Source organism: Aethalodelphis obliquidens, unplaced genomic scaffold (genome assembly GCF_003676395.1).
Source record: "Aethalodelphis obliquidens isolate GAN/ISIS:26980383/991018 unplaced genomic scaffold, ASM367639v1 scaffold26, whole genome shotgun sequence".
NCBI classification, from domain to species: Eukaryota; Metazoa; Chordata; class Mammalia; order Artiodactyla; family Delphinidae; genus Aethalodelphis; species Aethalodelphis obliquidens.
Window position 1 is genome coordinate 17,844,272 of NW_020837970.1, and position 14,004 is coordinate 17,858,275.

The window sequence follows — 14,004 nt, forward strand, 5'->3', positions numbered from 1 at the left end:
GTGTGTGTGTGTGTGTGTGTGTGTGTGTGTGTGTGTGTGTGTGTGTGTTTAATCCATAAAATGACGGTTTGGTTTCAGACATTCCCAAAGGTGCTTCGTCTCTGGTAATCTTTGACTTTTCCAAGATCACCTCTTATATCTTTTGGGCAGCCAGTGTAGGAAATCAAGTCTCTTGACTTCTCCAGTAGAGCTCAGAGTACACAGAAGATTCAATCTTCCCTAAACCATGTGGTCCCAGAGGTTGCCTGTGATTTCCTGTTAGCGGTTTTCAATGGCTTTGGAGTAGAAGGAAGTTCGTTGCTATGACAGTCAGGCAGCCACACTGGGGAAAGTATGATGTATTGTGTTGTGTAGGAAAAAGTTAGTATTATCCAATGCAGTAATCAGATTTTCAGACAAAGGCATGACCCTGGAACATGCTATTTATGGCTGAACATAGCATTAGTCTTGTCTCCAAAAGCAGTTAAACAAAATCATTGTGTACTTGGCATGTCTTTCTCCCTTGGATATGGAAATATATCTCACCTGAACATTCTTCTCATTCTTATTTTGGAGGCAACTAGATTGCTCTGAAAATATTAGTTGTAGCAGTAATTAATTTAGCATTTATTGAGCACCAGGCTTTGTGCTGGTGAAGTACTTTTTGTGAAGTAACAAAAATATAAAGAAACACCCCGAGGTAGGGGAATCTATCTAGTGGGGAGAGAGGAGAGAAAGGCAAAAACAAAAACAAAACAAAGCAAAACCCAAAGGCCAATATTCATTTATCTATCCCTCCTTTTATTCCTCAGGGATTTATTGAGCATTCGCTATGTGCCCAGCTCTCTACTGAGTGTTGGGGATATAAAAGTGAATAAGATAGACACATCTCTGTGGTCCCTCAAAGCCATGCTTCAAATGAAGTTTGTTTAACCTTATAGTAGAGGAGGCTGGGTCAGCCTGTGATGGACGGACGTATAGAGTAGATCAGGATCTGTGGAGGGCTTCCCAGAGGGGGTGACCTGGGAACTAAAGCAAAGTAGAAACAGGTACTAGCCAGAGGAGCAGTGAAACAATGGCTGGACAGAGGAAGTGCTTAATTGGGGATAGAATGCAGATTTAAGGAGGAACAGGAGGAAATGAGACTATAAAGGTAGGCAAGGTTCAGCTCCTGAAAGATGTTTTATCCCTTGCTGAGGATTTTGGACTCCAAACTAAGGTGATAGGGAAACCACTTAAATATCTGGTAATGGAGGCATTATTAGGAAACTCAGCCATGTAAAAGAACATAAAATGATATAATTGTATAGATTTCAAATAATAAAAAGTAGAACATAAATATTGTGTGCTCACTGTGATTGCTGATTTATACGATATAATTTTGACTATGTTAAAGCATGGGAGGATGTCTAAAAGGGGAGTCTATTATTTGCATTGTGAGATTCTTTAAGAATTCCTTCACAGTATTCACTAGCATCGACTCTCTACTATGTACCTATAGATCAAGATACAGCCCCTTCTCTCTACCATCAAATAGAGAGAGAGATCTAATAACTTTCACGCATTTTAAAAGGTGTGTGACTATGAGATGTCCAGAATAGGCAATCCATAGAGACAAAGAATAGATTTGGTGGTTGCCAAGGTCTCGCGGGGAGGAGAGAATTGGGAGTGACAGCTAGCAGGTCCAGCATTTCCTTTTTGGGGCTATAGAAATGTTCTGGAATTAGTTCACGGGGATGGTTGTACAACACTGTGAATATGCTAAAAACCACTGAAATGCACACTTTGGTTAAAATGGTTAATTTTATGTTATGTGAATTTTATCTCAATAAAAAATATAGAAAAAAATAAAGATGCTTATTGATTATTGGGTTGTGTTTTTCTTTTTCGGTAGCCAAGGGCAATCGGAAGTGTGAGCTGAACTGCCAGGCAATGGGCTACCGCTTCTACGTACGGCAGGCGGAGAAGGTCATTGATGGTACCCCCTGTGACCAGAACGGCACGGCCATCTGCGTGTCTGGGCAGTGCAAGGTAAGTGCCCCTGGACTGGCGTATCTGGAGTGGGTCTCGGGTGTTTGATCTGTGCCTGCCGACTGCACTGTTCCCCAGGCTGTGGCGTGCTTCCTCCCCACATGTTATGGTCCCCTCCACTCCAAACCATAAGCTCTGGGAGAATTGCGTAAGACAGGGCGGCTTGTTTTGCTCCGTGTTTTCGATCTTTGGGAGTTGCCAAGTCTGACTCTGGCATTTCAGTTATTAAGTGACTTATGCATGTTTATATCACGTGCGTCGTAAGAAACTCAGCGATCTTTCCTTGTTGGATCCAAAGCTTCTTTCTTCCCTCTGAAGTGGAGGTTATGAAAAGGGCACTGCTGGATCAGTCAAGAAGCAGTTGAAGTCATCAGGGTGGCATTTTAAGGGCATGGCATATTTTATCTTGCCTCCCACCAGCTGGGGCCAGCTTCCAAATGAAAGTTGTCTAGTGCCTTTATAGCTGAAGTTGTACTTTCAACAGGAAGTTTTTAGCCTCCTTGTACTTCTGAAGTCTGTTCCAGGAACTCCCTGCCCTGCATTCTGCAAACATTCTGGTCTGTAGAGAATCCCTGTGGGATGCTACCCTTTGACAGAAAGCACCATGTGGTTAAAAATAGGTGCCCCAGAGGAGATGGTACCAATTCCACAGCCACATTAATTGGAGCCTGGATGTCGACCCTCCTTTCATCTATAAATGTAAGAGTGGAGGTCTGACTCTAGCAGGTAAATGACTCTTTGGAGCCCAGACTAAGATTCTATCTTAATTAACAGTTGCTGGCAGGACTGAGTTTCATCAAAGGAAGAGCTCTTGTCACGTCTGAAAGTTCCTGTTCTACTTTCAACGTAAATTGCCACTGTGTTTAGTATTAGAGCTATTTGAGTATGATTTATAAGCACCCGCCTTCCCCTTCCAACCTTTTTCTTAATGAGGTTTTAAATAGGATACAAAATAATTTATCAAAGCAGTATGGATATTCTCGGATTGTGAATAAAGGAAGGAAAAAGCTGTCATTTGATACCTGATGCATGTGAGGTTGTCTTCGGATGAGCAAGAAACCCCCAGAGCACTGATGCAGTACAAGAGAGGTAGGGAGTATGATGGGAAGCACGCTGAAGGCTGGGACCTATCTGGCCTCCAATTTCTGCTCGTTTGGAAAAGACTGGGTTTCACGCATCCCCTCTATCCTTACCGTCCTCAGATAATACCCAAAGGAGTTCCGTTAGTGTTTTGTGGTTTCCGGCTCAACTAGTCCCTGCTTCTAAATGCTACTGAACCAGAAATAAGGCACCTTTTAGCAACCTAGCTTTTTCTTTCAGATCCTGAATCAACTGTTCTATTTCCTGAATACAGGTGCACACTGCTGGGAGGTGGTGTAGTTTAGTGGTTAAAAACATGCCCTCTGAAGTCAGACTGCTTGGGTGTTCAATTCCTACCTCTTCCGTGATTGACTGTGTGACCTTGTACAAGTGCCGTAAGCTCTCTGTGCGTGTACATCATTTGCAACAGGAGGAGGATGGTACCTACTTCCTGCATTGTAGTGAGGAGTCACGAGCCAATACACATAAGGTCCTCATAACAGGTCTGCCACTTAGGAAACATGCTGGCTTTTCTTAGTATTATGTTTGCTTATATGCCCACGTACATCCTGTTGTATATGAGTTTTCTATGCGAAAGTATTTCCTTTTTTTTTTTTTTGCAGATTGTAGATTTGTGAGATTCACATTATCTTTTGAGGCAGTGTTCTTACACTGTAGTGTGACTCCCAGGGGGATGGCAGACTCTACATTGGTAGGTCTAGGGAAGGGCCTGAGTGGTCTGTTTCTTAAACTTTAATACTGTATCTTATTTGACCTAGTGTATCCAAATTATTATCATTTCAACATGTAATCCATATAAAAATTAGTAATGACACATCGTTACATTCTTTTTCCTGTTAATTCTTCAAAATCTGGTGTGTATGTTACTTCTTTCAGTGCAACTCAGACTAGCCACGTTTCATATGCTCTGTAGGCACATGGGAAAAGGTGCTAAACCTCACACGTAATCAGGGAAACTCACCAGATTGCCCCAAAGTTAAAGGTCTGACAATGACAAGTATTGGCAAGGATACGGAGGACTCTTTTTTTTTTAACGTTTTATTTTATTTTGGAGTAGAGTTGAGTAGTCTGTTTTTCCAACAAGCTCCCATGTGACTGCTGGTCCGTGGATCATACTTTGAGTAGCAAAATCTTAAAGGACACAGTGATTAACATACAGTTCACAAAGAACCAGAACTGTAAATATACAGCGGTGAGATGAGTTGGAAGGAAGAGGAAATGTGGTCTCTTTCCACTGGGGGAGCTTGTTTTCTTAGTGTTACATTAAGTGCCTCTAAGCTGATGATACGAAAGGAAAACACACACTTATAAGGACATGGGTATGGATTCGTACAAATTGATGAAAACCAGTGGTGTAGGACAACACAGTTTGAAGATGATAATTGCTGAAAGACTGAGACAGACACTCCCCAGGATGTGAGTAGATGAATAGGAATTTGATGTTACAAGGACAACTTTGATATTACTTCGTATTTGTTCTCTGTGCATTTGCCTGAAATTCGTTCATTGATGTTGTTGGAACCACTGACTGTCGCGTCCTCTTTAGAACTTCAGTCTAAATAATCAGAAGTACATTTGCTTCCCAGGCTGAAGTTCTGTTTAGTTTGCAACTTTCAAAGGGTAAAGTGCCCTTTTCTGAATATTTGATCGGAAGCCCAGAATGCAAGTTGCTATCTCTGCCTCGCTGACCTGTGGCTGAGAGAGCTGTCACTCTCTGACAGGAGCGTCTACGTCTGAAAGAGCTCCAGAAATCCTCTGCTGGATACAGAGAGTTGAAAGCAAACCCGGGCCTGCCACAAAAGTTAATGAAAAGTGACAAGCATTAAATAAGAGTACGAGCTAAACCTACACAAGAGTAGCTGAGGGAGAAGGGCGTCCTCCTGACACCAAGCCACTTCCAAAGCACCCCAGGCCCACCCAGAGCAAGCTGGAACGCTCTGTTCCAGCTCCTGGCAGAGCTCTCCCTGGCCAGCCTGTGTTTACCCTGTTGCTGGAGCTCCACTGGGGTTTTAGATCCAAGAGTTGGAAGAGGGGCTGTAAGAATGCAGAAACCCTTGAGCTCAGGGCTGGAGAACATAGGAATTCCTCGCCAGTCCCTCAGAACTGGGTAACACTTCCTTTCTTTTTTTTTTTTTTTTTTTTTTTTTTGCGGTACACGGGCCTCTCACCGTTGTGGCCTCTCCCGTTGCGGAGCACAGGCTCCGGACGCGCAGGCTCAGCGGCCATGGCTCACGGGCCCAGCCGCTCCACGGCATGTGGGATCTTCCCGGACAAGGGCACGGACCCGTGTCCCCTGCATCGGCAGGCGGACTCCCAACCACTGCGCCGCCAGGGAAGCCTTAACACTTCCTTTCTTGACAGGGAATGAAGCGTCCTAAATGTTGGCCTCAGACTAAGGACTGCATATCGATAGCCAGGCTTTGAAGGGAGAGAACTCTAGCCCTGACTTGTCCTAAATCAAGAGGGTGTATCTGAAGCCCGCAGAGATTCTGCCTTCCTCACCTTAAACTCATCCCGCTAGACATCAGATAGGAACATCTGGCCCGTCTTCAGAGAAGTCTCTGCCCCACCCAGTCATGATTGTCATTGATGGGAATGAAATAGCATTTATGTCTGATTAACAGAGAGCACAGTAACCATTTCTATCATTAAGCATCACATTAAGTGTGCTATGAGTTTTTTTTCCTTGATCTCAGTTTCAAGCTCTGCAAAATTCTGGATTTTCATAGTTTGCTAATGTACATATTATTTTTGCTGACAACTTAATGCAAATAGATGGAACTTTGCCTTCAGAGGTATAGCAGCCATTTGAAAGAACAGGGTCCCTTGGATAAAAAAAAAAAAAAAAAAAAAAGCACAAAAAACAACCTTAGCTCCCTGGAGACCAGCCTTTCAGAAACCTCAGGCTTTCAAACTTGAATGATCCTGAAAGAGTCAGACTCACCCCAAGACCTACGCTCCCTCCCACCAGAAAAAAATCCCTGATGGTGGAGAAACTGTCCTTGAGTAAGTGCCTTGAAATAATAGGCTGATGCGAAACCTCCATGCAGGAAGGCGTTGAAGCTAATGCACACAGCAAGGAGTTGCTTCTGAGTGTTTACCCTGCGCCAGACACTGTGATGTGTGCTGTTCATACAGAAGGAGGCCTTAAGCCATTTGTTTTCACAATAACTCAGTCATTATTAGTCCCCATTTTACAGAGAACTGTTATGAAGGCAAAATGAGTTGGATAATATTGGCTTTTTAGGGTGAATTGTTAATATTGGCTTTTTAGGGTGAATTGTTAATCAGAACAGAAAGAGTCATTTAAATGTGATAGGTGGAAACTCTTGTGCTTTAGGGATCTCCCCTATTCTGATTTTATTTTCTTCACTGCGTCTTTCCAAAACAAACTGTCTTTCTAAAACACATTAGGATATGCCTCTCTTTTGCTTAAACTCCACCTGTGGCTCCCCATTGCCTGTGGAATCAAGTCCAGGCCCTGCATTGTCTGTCTCCTGCCAGGCCTCCTGGGGCCCCGGTGCTGGCTGGGCTGGGATGTGTTGCTCCCTGAGCCAGGGGGCCTGCAGGGTTGTGCCTCCACAAGAATGAACACACTGTCTGGCAGCCTGGAGAGCCGTTCCACCTCCACTCTTGGGCCACCCGGTGGACTCGGCTCAGAAGCCACTGGCTGACCCCACTGAGCACTGTTTCTGTTCTTGTTCCCACTTCTTGTGATTACTTGTTCCCATCACCACTGCCTACCACCCATCCAGGCCAGGAGCAGTTCCAGGCGCTTTGCTTTTGAATAGGTACTTAAAATAAATGTGTAAATGAATTGAGGTACTCGGTGACTTAATCTGTTGCATTTCAGCAAATGAAATTAGTCTTGAATCCAACACAGAGCTTTCTCTTTTGGCTGGGATGGGTAGTTGAGGGCTGATAACACAAGGACATGAAGCCCCCTTGGCTAAATCCCTGGAACCCAAGGCTTTGAAGGTCAGGGAGAATTCCTGGCACCTCCCCAGGCTCCTGTCTTGTTTTTAATTTTATTCACGCTGAATTTCTTGAGTCCGGAGGAGCTAACGACAGGAAGAAGCTAAGCAAGGGTGAGAGCGCAGTCTCCCATGGTGCCTTCTGTTGAGGGCAAAGACCCCCTTCTGCCACCCACCTGCCCTCTTCATTCCTGGTCAGCCAGCACCTTCCACGCGAGGCCCCCCATCCACGCCCTTCACCGCTCGACGGGGGCTTTCACACCTCCTCTCCCAGCTGGGTCCCTGCTCGGCTTCGACCAGGACACATCAGCAGACATTTTCATATTTATTCAGTAAATTAAAGCAAGGTAACTCTTTCCACGTGTTCAGAGATAAGCTCTGGACCAGCACGTTGCCGTGACTGGGAAGGATGACATGATGGACGTGTGCATCTATGTGCGCCTGTGAGTTCAGTTCCTCCATCCTCTATAAACTGCTGTTGTGCTCTCCTGAACCAAACAACCCTGTTCATTTCTCTGCCCATTTGCCCTAAGTTGCTTTTTTTTTTCTCTTTTGGTTACTGGCTTTATTGTGTGGGCTTTGCTTAGAGTTCTGTTGTTACTTGAATGAAACCAAGAGAGTCATTGCTTTGAGTAAAGTGTTCTTGCCTGTGCCAGACATGTGCATGAGTCTAGCCTTGAAACAGGGTGGAGAGCTTTTACTTTGCTTGAATTTTGAGCTTATGTGACACTTGGTGGGCTCCCTGTGGCATCCCCACCCCAAGCAAACCGTGTTCTAAAAGTACTTTCTGCTTGTATTAAAATGCTTATCCTGTTGTGTTACAGTTATTTGGACATGTGTCTGAGCTCCTAAAGCAGAGGGAGTGTTATACATATTTGTATCCTCAGTGCTTAAGGTATTAAGATTATTCAATAAATTGAATCAGTTTGAAAAATGTGTACATGAACGAACCAAAGAACAAATTAGAAATTGGCTTTCCTAACCCCTTTTCCTAAAAATGATCAGGAACAGGATTAACTAAGCATTAAAATTTTAGAGCCCAAGCCCTGCCTGATTGTTCTCAGGGCCTCTTGAAATCTTAAACAGAAACCTGAAGTGAACTTGATGAAATTTGCCTGATTCTAAGTACTTCTTTTCCATGATCTATGATTTTTCTCATTTTCAAACACTGGGACCACTACCTAACAAAACTCAGTTTGGATTTCTTAATACGTACTTATGAATTATTAACTAATCATTCATCAATAACCTAAGCGATACACATCATTAACTCAACAAATAGTCTTAACTGCTCCCAGCCATACACTGGGCTAGGCATTGGAGATTTAAAAATGGGGAAGTTTAACAAGGTTCCTACCCACATTGAGCTTAATTTAATGGAGAAAGTAATAAAGAGAAAAAGTCGGTTAACAAACAAAAGAAGGACAAATTTTGATGAGCACTTTGAAGTTAATAGTGAACTGAAATAGTGAACAGTGGTGAGAGCACATGTTTGACGGGGTGTCAGGGGACGGTCTCCGAGGCGAGCAGGGGTCGGGAGAACAAGTGGAGGCTGCACTACCGGCCATGCAGGTCCAGGGACTGGAGAACATGTGTGCCAGGTCTCCAGGCAGGACCCAGTACCTATGCGGTGCTCAGCAGCTGATAGATACCAAGGTGATCATTCTGTGTTTTCTTCTGCTCTCTGCCCTTGGGTGAGTCTGGTCTCCCCCTGATGGTGCCATTCTTCTTTCCTCCAAGATACTCACACATCTTCCTGGGTGCATACTGGCTTTAGCAGTAGAAAGCCCTCCATTGGGTCATTCTCTAAGCCGAGCAAGATTGCCCTGGAAACTGGATGATATAATGGGTCGAGAACAGGTTTGGGGGTCAGCCAGGATCTCTAATATCAAAACAGATGAGAGAGGGCTTGCTTAGGTAAGATTGGGGTAGGATGTCCGGAACCTCCAACCTGCCCTTCCTGGTGGTCTGTCCTATACCAGAGTGTCAGAAGAGAGAGAATTTTAGGGTTCCTTTCCCCTGGTCTTCTGAAAGAAGGGGCAGCCTTCCGCCAAAGGAGACTTAAAGAGCTATTCTATCCAATTGGCAGGAGTGCTGACAGGCACTTGTAACTGAGAAATGAGAGGAAGCTTCAGCAAAGTCTCCTGGGCCAGACAAATAGTCCACCTTTGCCCCAGTCCATCTCTATTCCTGCCCTGAACCAAACACAGGCTAGAAGCACTGCCTGAGTATGACCTGTTATGATACAGACGCTACAGTTATGCAACGCTCATTGTATATAAGCTCATCTGCAGATACTTTCCCACAAGGCACGTAATAAAAATTTCAGGGATGCAGAAAACTGTATTGCATATGGAAACCCCAAGGCAGTGTCTATTCAGACTAACAAAGCCAAGGAGAGCAGTCCCCCGCCCCTTTCCCTTTGGCCCCTGTACACATTCTTGCTGAGTCAGCTCATGTTCTTAACTGATGATATTGACAGAGGATCAGACTTTAAAAAAAAACCAAGTAGGCTGCTTAGCCTGATGATGGCTTTGGTAGAGCCTGAAAGCCCATCACCCCGATACCAAGTTTGGGCATCTTTTTATAAGTCAGGTCAAACCAAGTAGTGAGTAGCACTGCTAGTGTGTTAGAAGAGCTTCAGAAAAGTATCCTGAGGTGTTGTGCATCTAGGTAGAAATAGATATTTGAGGGCAACAGTGCCAGAGGAAACACGTTTTATTTTGTATTTGTAATAGATAATAATATATTACATGACTCCATTACCAAAAAATGTGATCCCCTGTCTCCATCCACCCAGTTTCCCATTCCCCAACAGGAAATAACCACTCTCTGATAGTTCCTTTTTTAAGGCAGATGCTTTCACACACTTACCAGCCCATTCGTATTATATTATTTTCCCTTCGTCTTGGCAAATATGGTCTGGACCTTGCTTTTCTTTTTTCTTTTAAAAATTATTTATTTATTTATCTGTTTGTTTATTTTATTGAAGTATAGTTGATTTACAATGTTGTGTTAGTTTCTACTGTACAGCAAAGCAATTCGGTTATACATATATGTATTCTTTTTTTAATTGGAGTGTAATTGCTTTACAATGCTGTGTTAGTTTCTACTGTACAACGAAGTGAACCAGCTATATGTATACATATATCCCCTCCCTCTTGGACCTCCCTCCCACCCCATGCCCCCATCCCACCCATCTAGGTCATCACAGAGCACCGAGCTGAGCTCCCTGTGCTACACCGCAGGTTTCCACTAGCTATATCCGTTATGGTTTATCACAGGATATGAATATAATTCCCTGTGCTCTACAGTAGGACTTGTTGTGTATCCTTTCTCTATATAGTAGTTTGCATCTGCTGATCCCAAACTCCCAATCCATTTCTCCCTCCCCCCCCTCCCCCTTGGCTACCACATGGACCTTGCTTTTCTTACTTAACATATCTTGGAGAACTTTCTGTTTTAATATCTAAAGCACAGCCCCCTTCATTCGACAGTGGCATGGTACTGCACTATATGAACTAACCGTAATTTATTTAACCGTGATGCACGTTCAGGTCGTATCCAATCTTTCACCGTTACCAGCAGTGCTGCAATGAATACTCCCGTGAGTGAATCATTTTATGTTTGCCTGTATCTGTAGGATAAAGTCTTAGAAGTGAGTCAAGAGTCCATATGTATTTGTGATTTTAATGCCCAGTGGGTGGCAAGTTGCTCTCCAGAGTGGTTGAAACAACTCACCCTCGGACCAGCAATGTCTGAGGGTAGTGTGTTGTCCAACATTTGGATTTTTGCCAATCTGATAAGTGAAAAATTGTATCTCGGGTAGTTTTCATTTGCTTTTATTTTGAGTGAGGTCGTGCATCTTTTCATATGTTTAAGATCCCTTCAGGGCTTGGAGTAGGATGCGTGTGAGGTGCCTTGGATGCAGAATTTAAGGAGGCACTGAATAAAATGAAATTCTCAGGGTCTCCTTAAATGTTGTCCCTTAGGCACCTCACCTGTCCCACTCCAGTCCCAGCCCTGCACCGCACCTTGATCTCCTGACCTGGGAACCATTTATATTCCTCTCCTGTGATCTGTTTTTCTATTGGGTTATTGATCATCCTTTTAATTTGTAGGATCTTTTCATACATGAAAGAATTTTTTATGCTATAAATTGCAAAAGCCTTTTTTCTTCAAATAGCCTGTTGACTTATGCCTTTGCTCATGCAGTTTTATTTATTTTTTTTGCCAGGCAGAAGTTTTACATTTTTTAAATGGTGAATTTAGTAATTTTCTCTTGTCTGATTCTAGATTTTGTGTCATGGAAAGTCTTTCTGCACTTTGAAGTTAAAAAATTTCTTCTGTGTCTTCTTTCAGTAATTTATAACTGTATGCTCTTACATTTTTACATTTCATATTAATCCATTTGGAATTTATTCTAGTGTATCATATGAGGTATGGATTCAATTTTACTTTGTTTCAGATGGCTACACAGTTACGCCTTTATCGTGACTGAATAAATCTTTCCCCCACTATTTTGGGGTTCCCTCTTTATTACCGTATGTATGCATGCATGCATGTATATATGTAGATACGTATTTTGGGCTTTCTAGTATATTCCATCAGTCTGTATGTCTATTCATAAATGAGTACCAGAACGTACACTTTGAAAGAGAAATAAAGTGGACTGGCATTTAAACTTGTGAAAGGTAAGTTTGCCCTTTGCTTGGAGCTAATGCACTCATGGCCTTCAAATGGAAATGTTTGTTTATCATTTGGAAAAGCCATCTGCATTTAGGGGCCTTAGTAAGCCTTCATATTTACAATACATTCTTACTTGATTGAAAAACGTATGTTCCGTGACTTTTAGGACTGGAATAGCAGAAGTTACAATCATGAAAAGTACTCCAGATGGCAAAACCATGGCAAGAAAAAAGGACTTAGATTTATTAAGATTCATTGAAAAGCACAGAATAAAAGTTCTAGCAGCTACTTGCTTTTAGAATAAACTGGATTTGACGGGGAAAAAAATGCTGTCCCTAAGAGCAGCTCAGCTCTTGGGGTCCCATCTTCTGTCATTCAATAAATAGGAATATCTTCTACAAATTTTATTTAATATGTTTATGGATCCTATCAATTTCTGAAAGTTTAACAACTCATCTCCTGATGGTTAGAAATTTACTATTTTCCCACTTATTTTTCCTGTGTTTTATTTTCAGCATAATGCTAGTAGTTGTAGCAATTAATACCTGGTCTCCTAACCAGATATTGAGAGGGTGCCAGGAGAAAAGATTCTTTCTTGCCCTACCGCCAAAATCAGTCAGATTGGACTAAGGAAGGAAGATCAGTAGTGGCCCATGATTGTCAAGGGACTGAATATAATCATGTGAGTTAAAAGCCCTTGGATTCAAATTTTGCTTTCCAGATACCAGCCTTGTTTTCTCAAAACTGTACTTGACAAAACCTCGAAGTATGTTTGTCTCCCTTATGAGAGCTATGATGAGCTTTTCCTGGGTGAAAGATTTTTGGATGCTTTGGGTTTCAAGTCACTTTCTAAAAGCCCAATCTAAAGACCTCACACATGCAATGGGAGGTTGCAATTCCTGGTCTTCCAGTGGTGCTTGATATGATTTTATTATTATTTCTCACTTGGGGAAAAATAGGCTTTTTTTTTTTAAGCCCCTCAAAGTGAGCCTAGAGAACATGCAGTATTTTTAATGAAAGTCTGTCTTATTGCTGTGTTCCAGTTTTTATAGATTAAGTAGCACAATACCACGTAAATGTGATTTTAATAATTCTTGGTGATGACTTTTCCCCTGGTACTACTTTATGAAGGGTGGTTGTGTAGAACTGGTTAACAGTGACATCTAGTGTCCAGTATTGAAATTACATGTCTTTTTGGGAAGCATGGAATTTGTAGCAACATGGATGGATTTAGAAATCAGCATACTAAGTGAAGTAAGTCAGAAAGAGAAAGACAAATACCATGTGATATCATTCATATGTGGAATCTAAAATATGACACAAATGAACCTATTTAGGAAACAGAAACAGACTCACAGACATAGAGAACAGACTTGTGGTTGGCAAGGCAGGGTGGGTGGGAGAGGGGTGGATTGGGAGCTTGGGGTTAACAGATGCAAACTATTATGTATGGAATGGATGGGCAACAAGGTACTACTATATAGCACACTGTATAGCATCAGTGTCCTGTGATGAACCATAATGGAAAAGAATAAAAAAGAATGTATATATATATATATATATATATATATATATATATATGACTGAATCACTTTACTGTGCAGCAGAAATTAACACAACATTGTAAATCAACTATACTTCAATTAAAAAAAGAAATGTTGGTGGAAGTGATGAACAGGAGAGGGAGAGGAGAGAAGTGGAACAGAGGGAGAACACAAGTGTAGCAACTTGGTCACTGAATCTAGGGGAAGGGCGTGTGGATGTTAATGGAACTCTTCTTGCAACTTTTTCTTTAGGTTTGTAATCCTTCAAAATACAAATTGGAGGAGAGAAAAATGAAAGATTTGCCCTGTTTTCATTTTTGCATTCAAAGCATTTCTTTTGGGGAAGACAGGACCCATCTGCTGTGTTTCCCCCTTCCTCACCTGGCCTCCCTAGGCTGCTCTGACTGCTCATAAATACTTTTTGTGTCCAAAGGGAAAAGCTGTCCTCTGCCCACAAGTCTCTACCTGACTTGGCTCTGCTCAACCGGGGTTCCACCTGTAATTAAGAGAAAAATAGGTTCCTCTTTCTAGATATAAACACTTAATGTTGCTTGGAAGCCACAACATATTTCGGAATTGGGGATGAGGAGGAATAACGTTAAATTTTGCAAAGAGGAAGCGTTGAAACAACCCCTTGAAAATGCTTGTTCATTTCAGAAGCAAGCAAACAACAACTGTACGTTTTC

The 14,004-nt window shown here is 42.4% G+C and overlaps 1 protein-coding gene across 2 annotated transcripts in view; it reads left to right on the forward strand.

The window, feature by feature from the left end:
- The window catches only part of THSD4 (thrombospondin type 1 domain containing 4), a 576,361-nt gene that overhangs the window by 253,827 nt on the left and 308,530 nt on the right, over window positions 1-14,004 (forward strand). For both annotated transcript variants that reach the window (XM_027123511.1, XM_027123512.1), the window contains exon 7: window positions 1,874-2,010. In XM_027123511.1, the coding sequence (XP_026979312.1) occupies window positions 1,874-2,010 (137 nt within the window). The remainder of the gene's footprint in view (window positions 1-1,873; window positions 2,011-14,004) is intronic.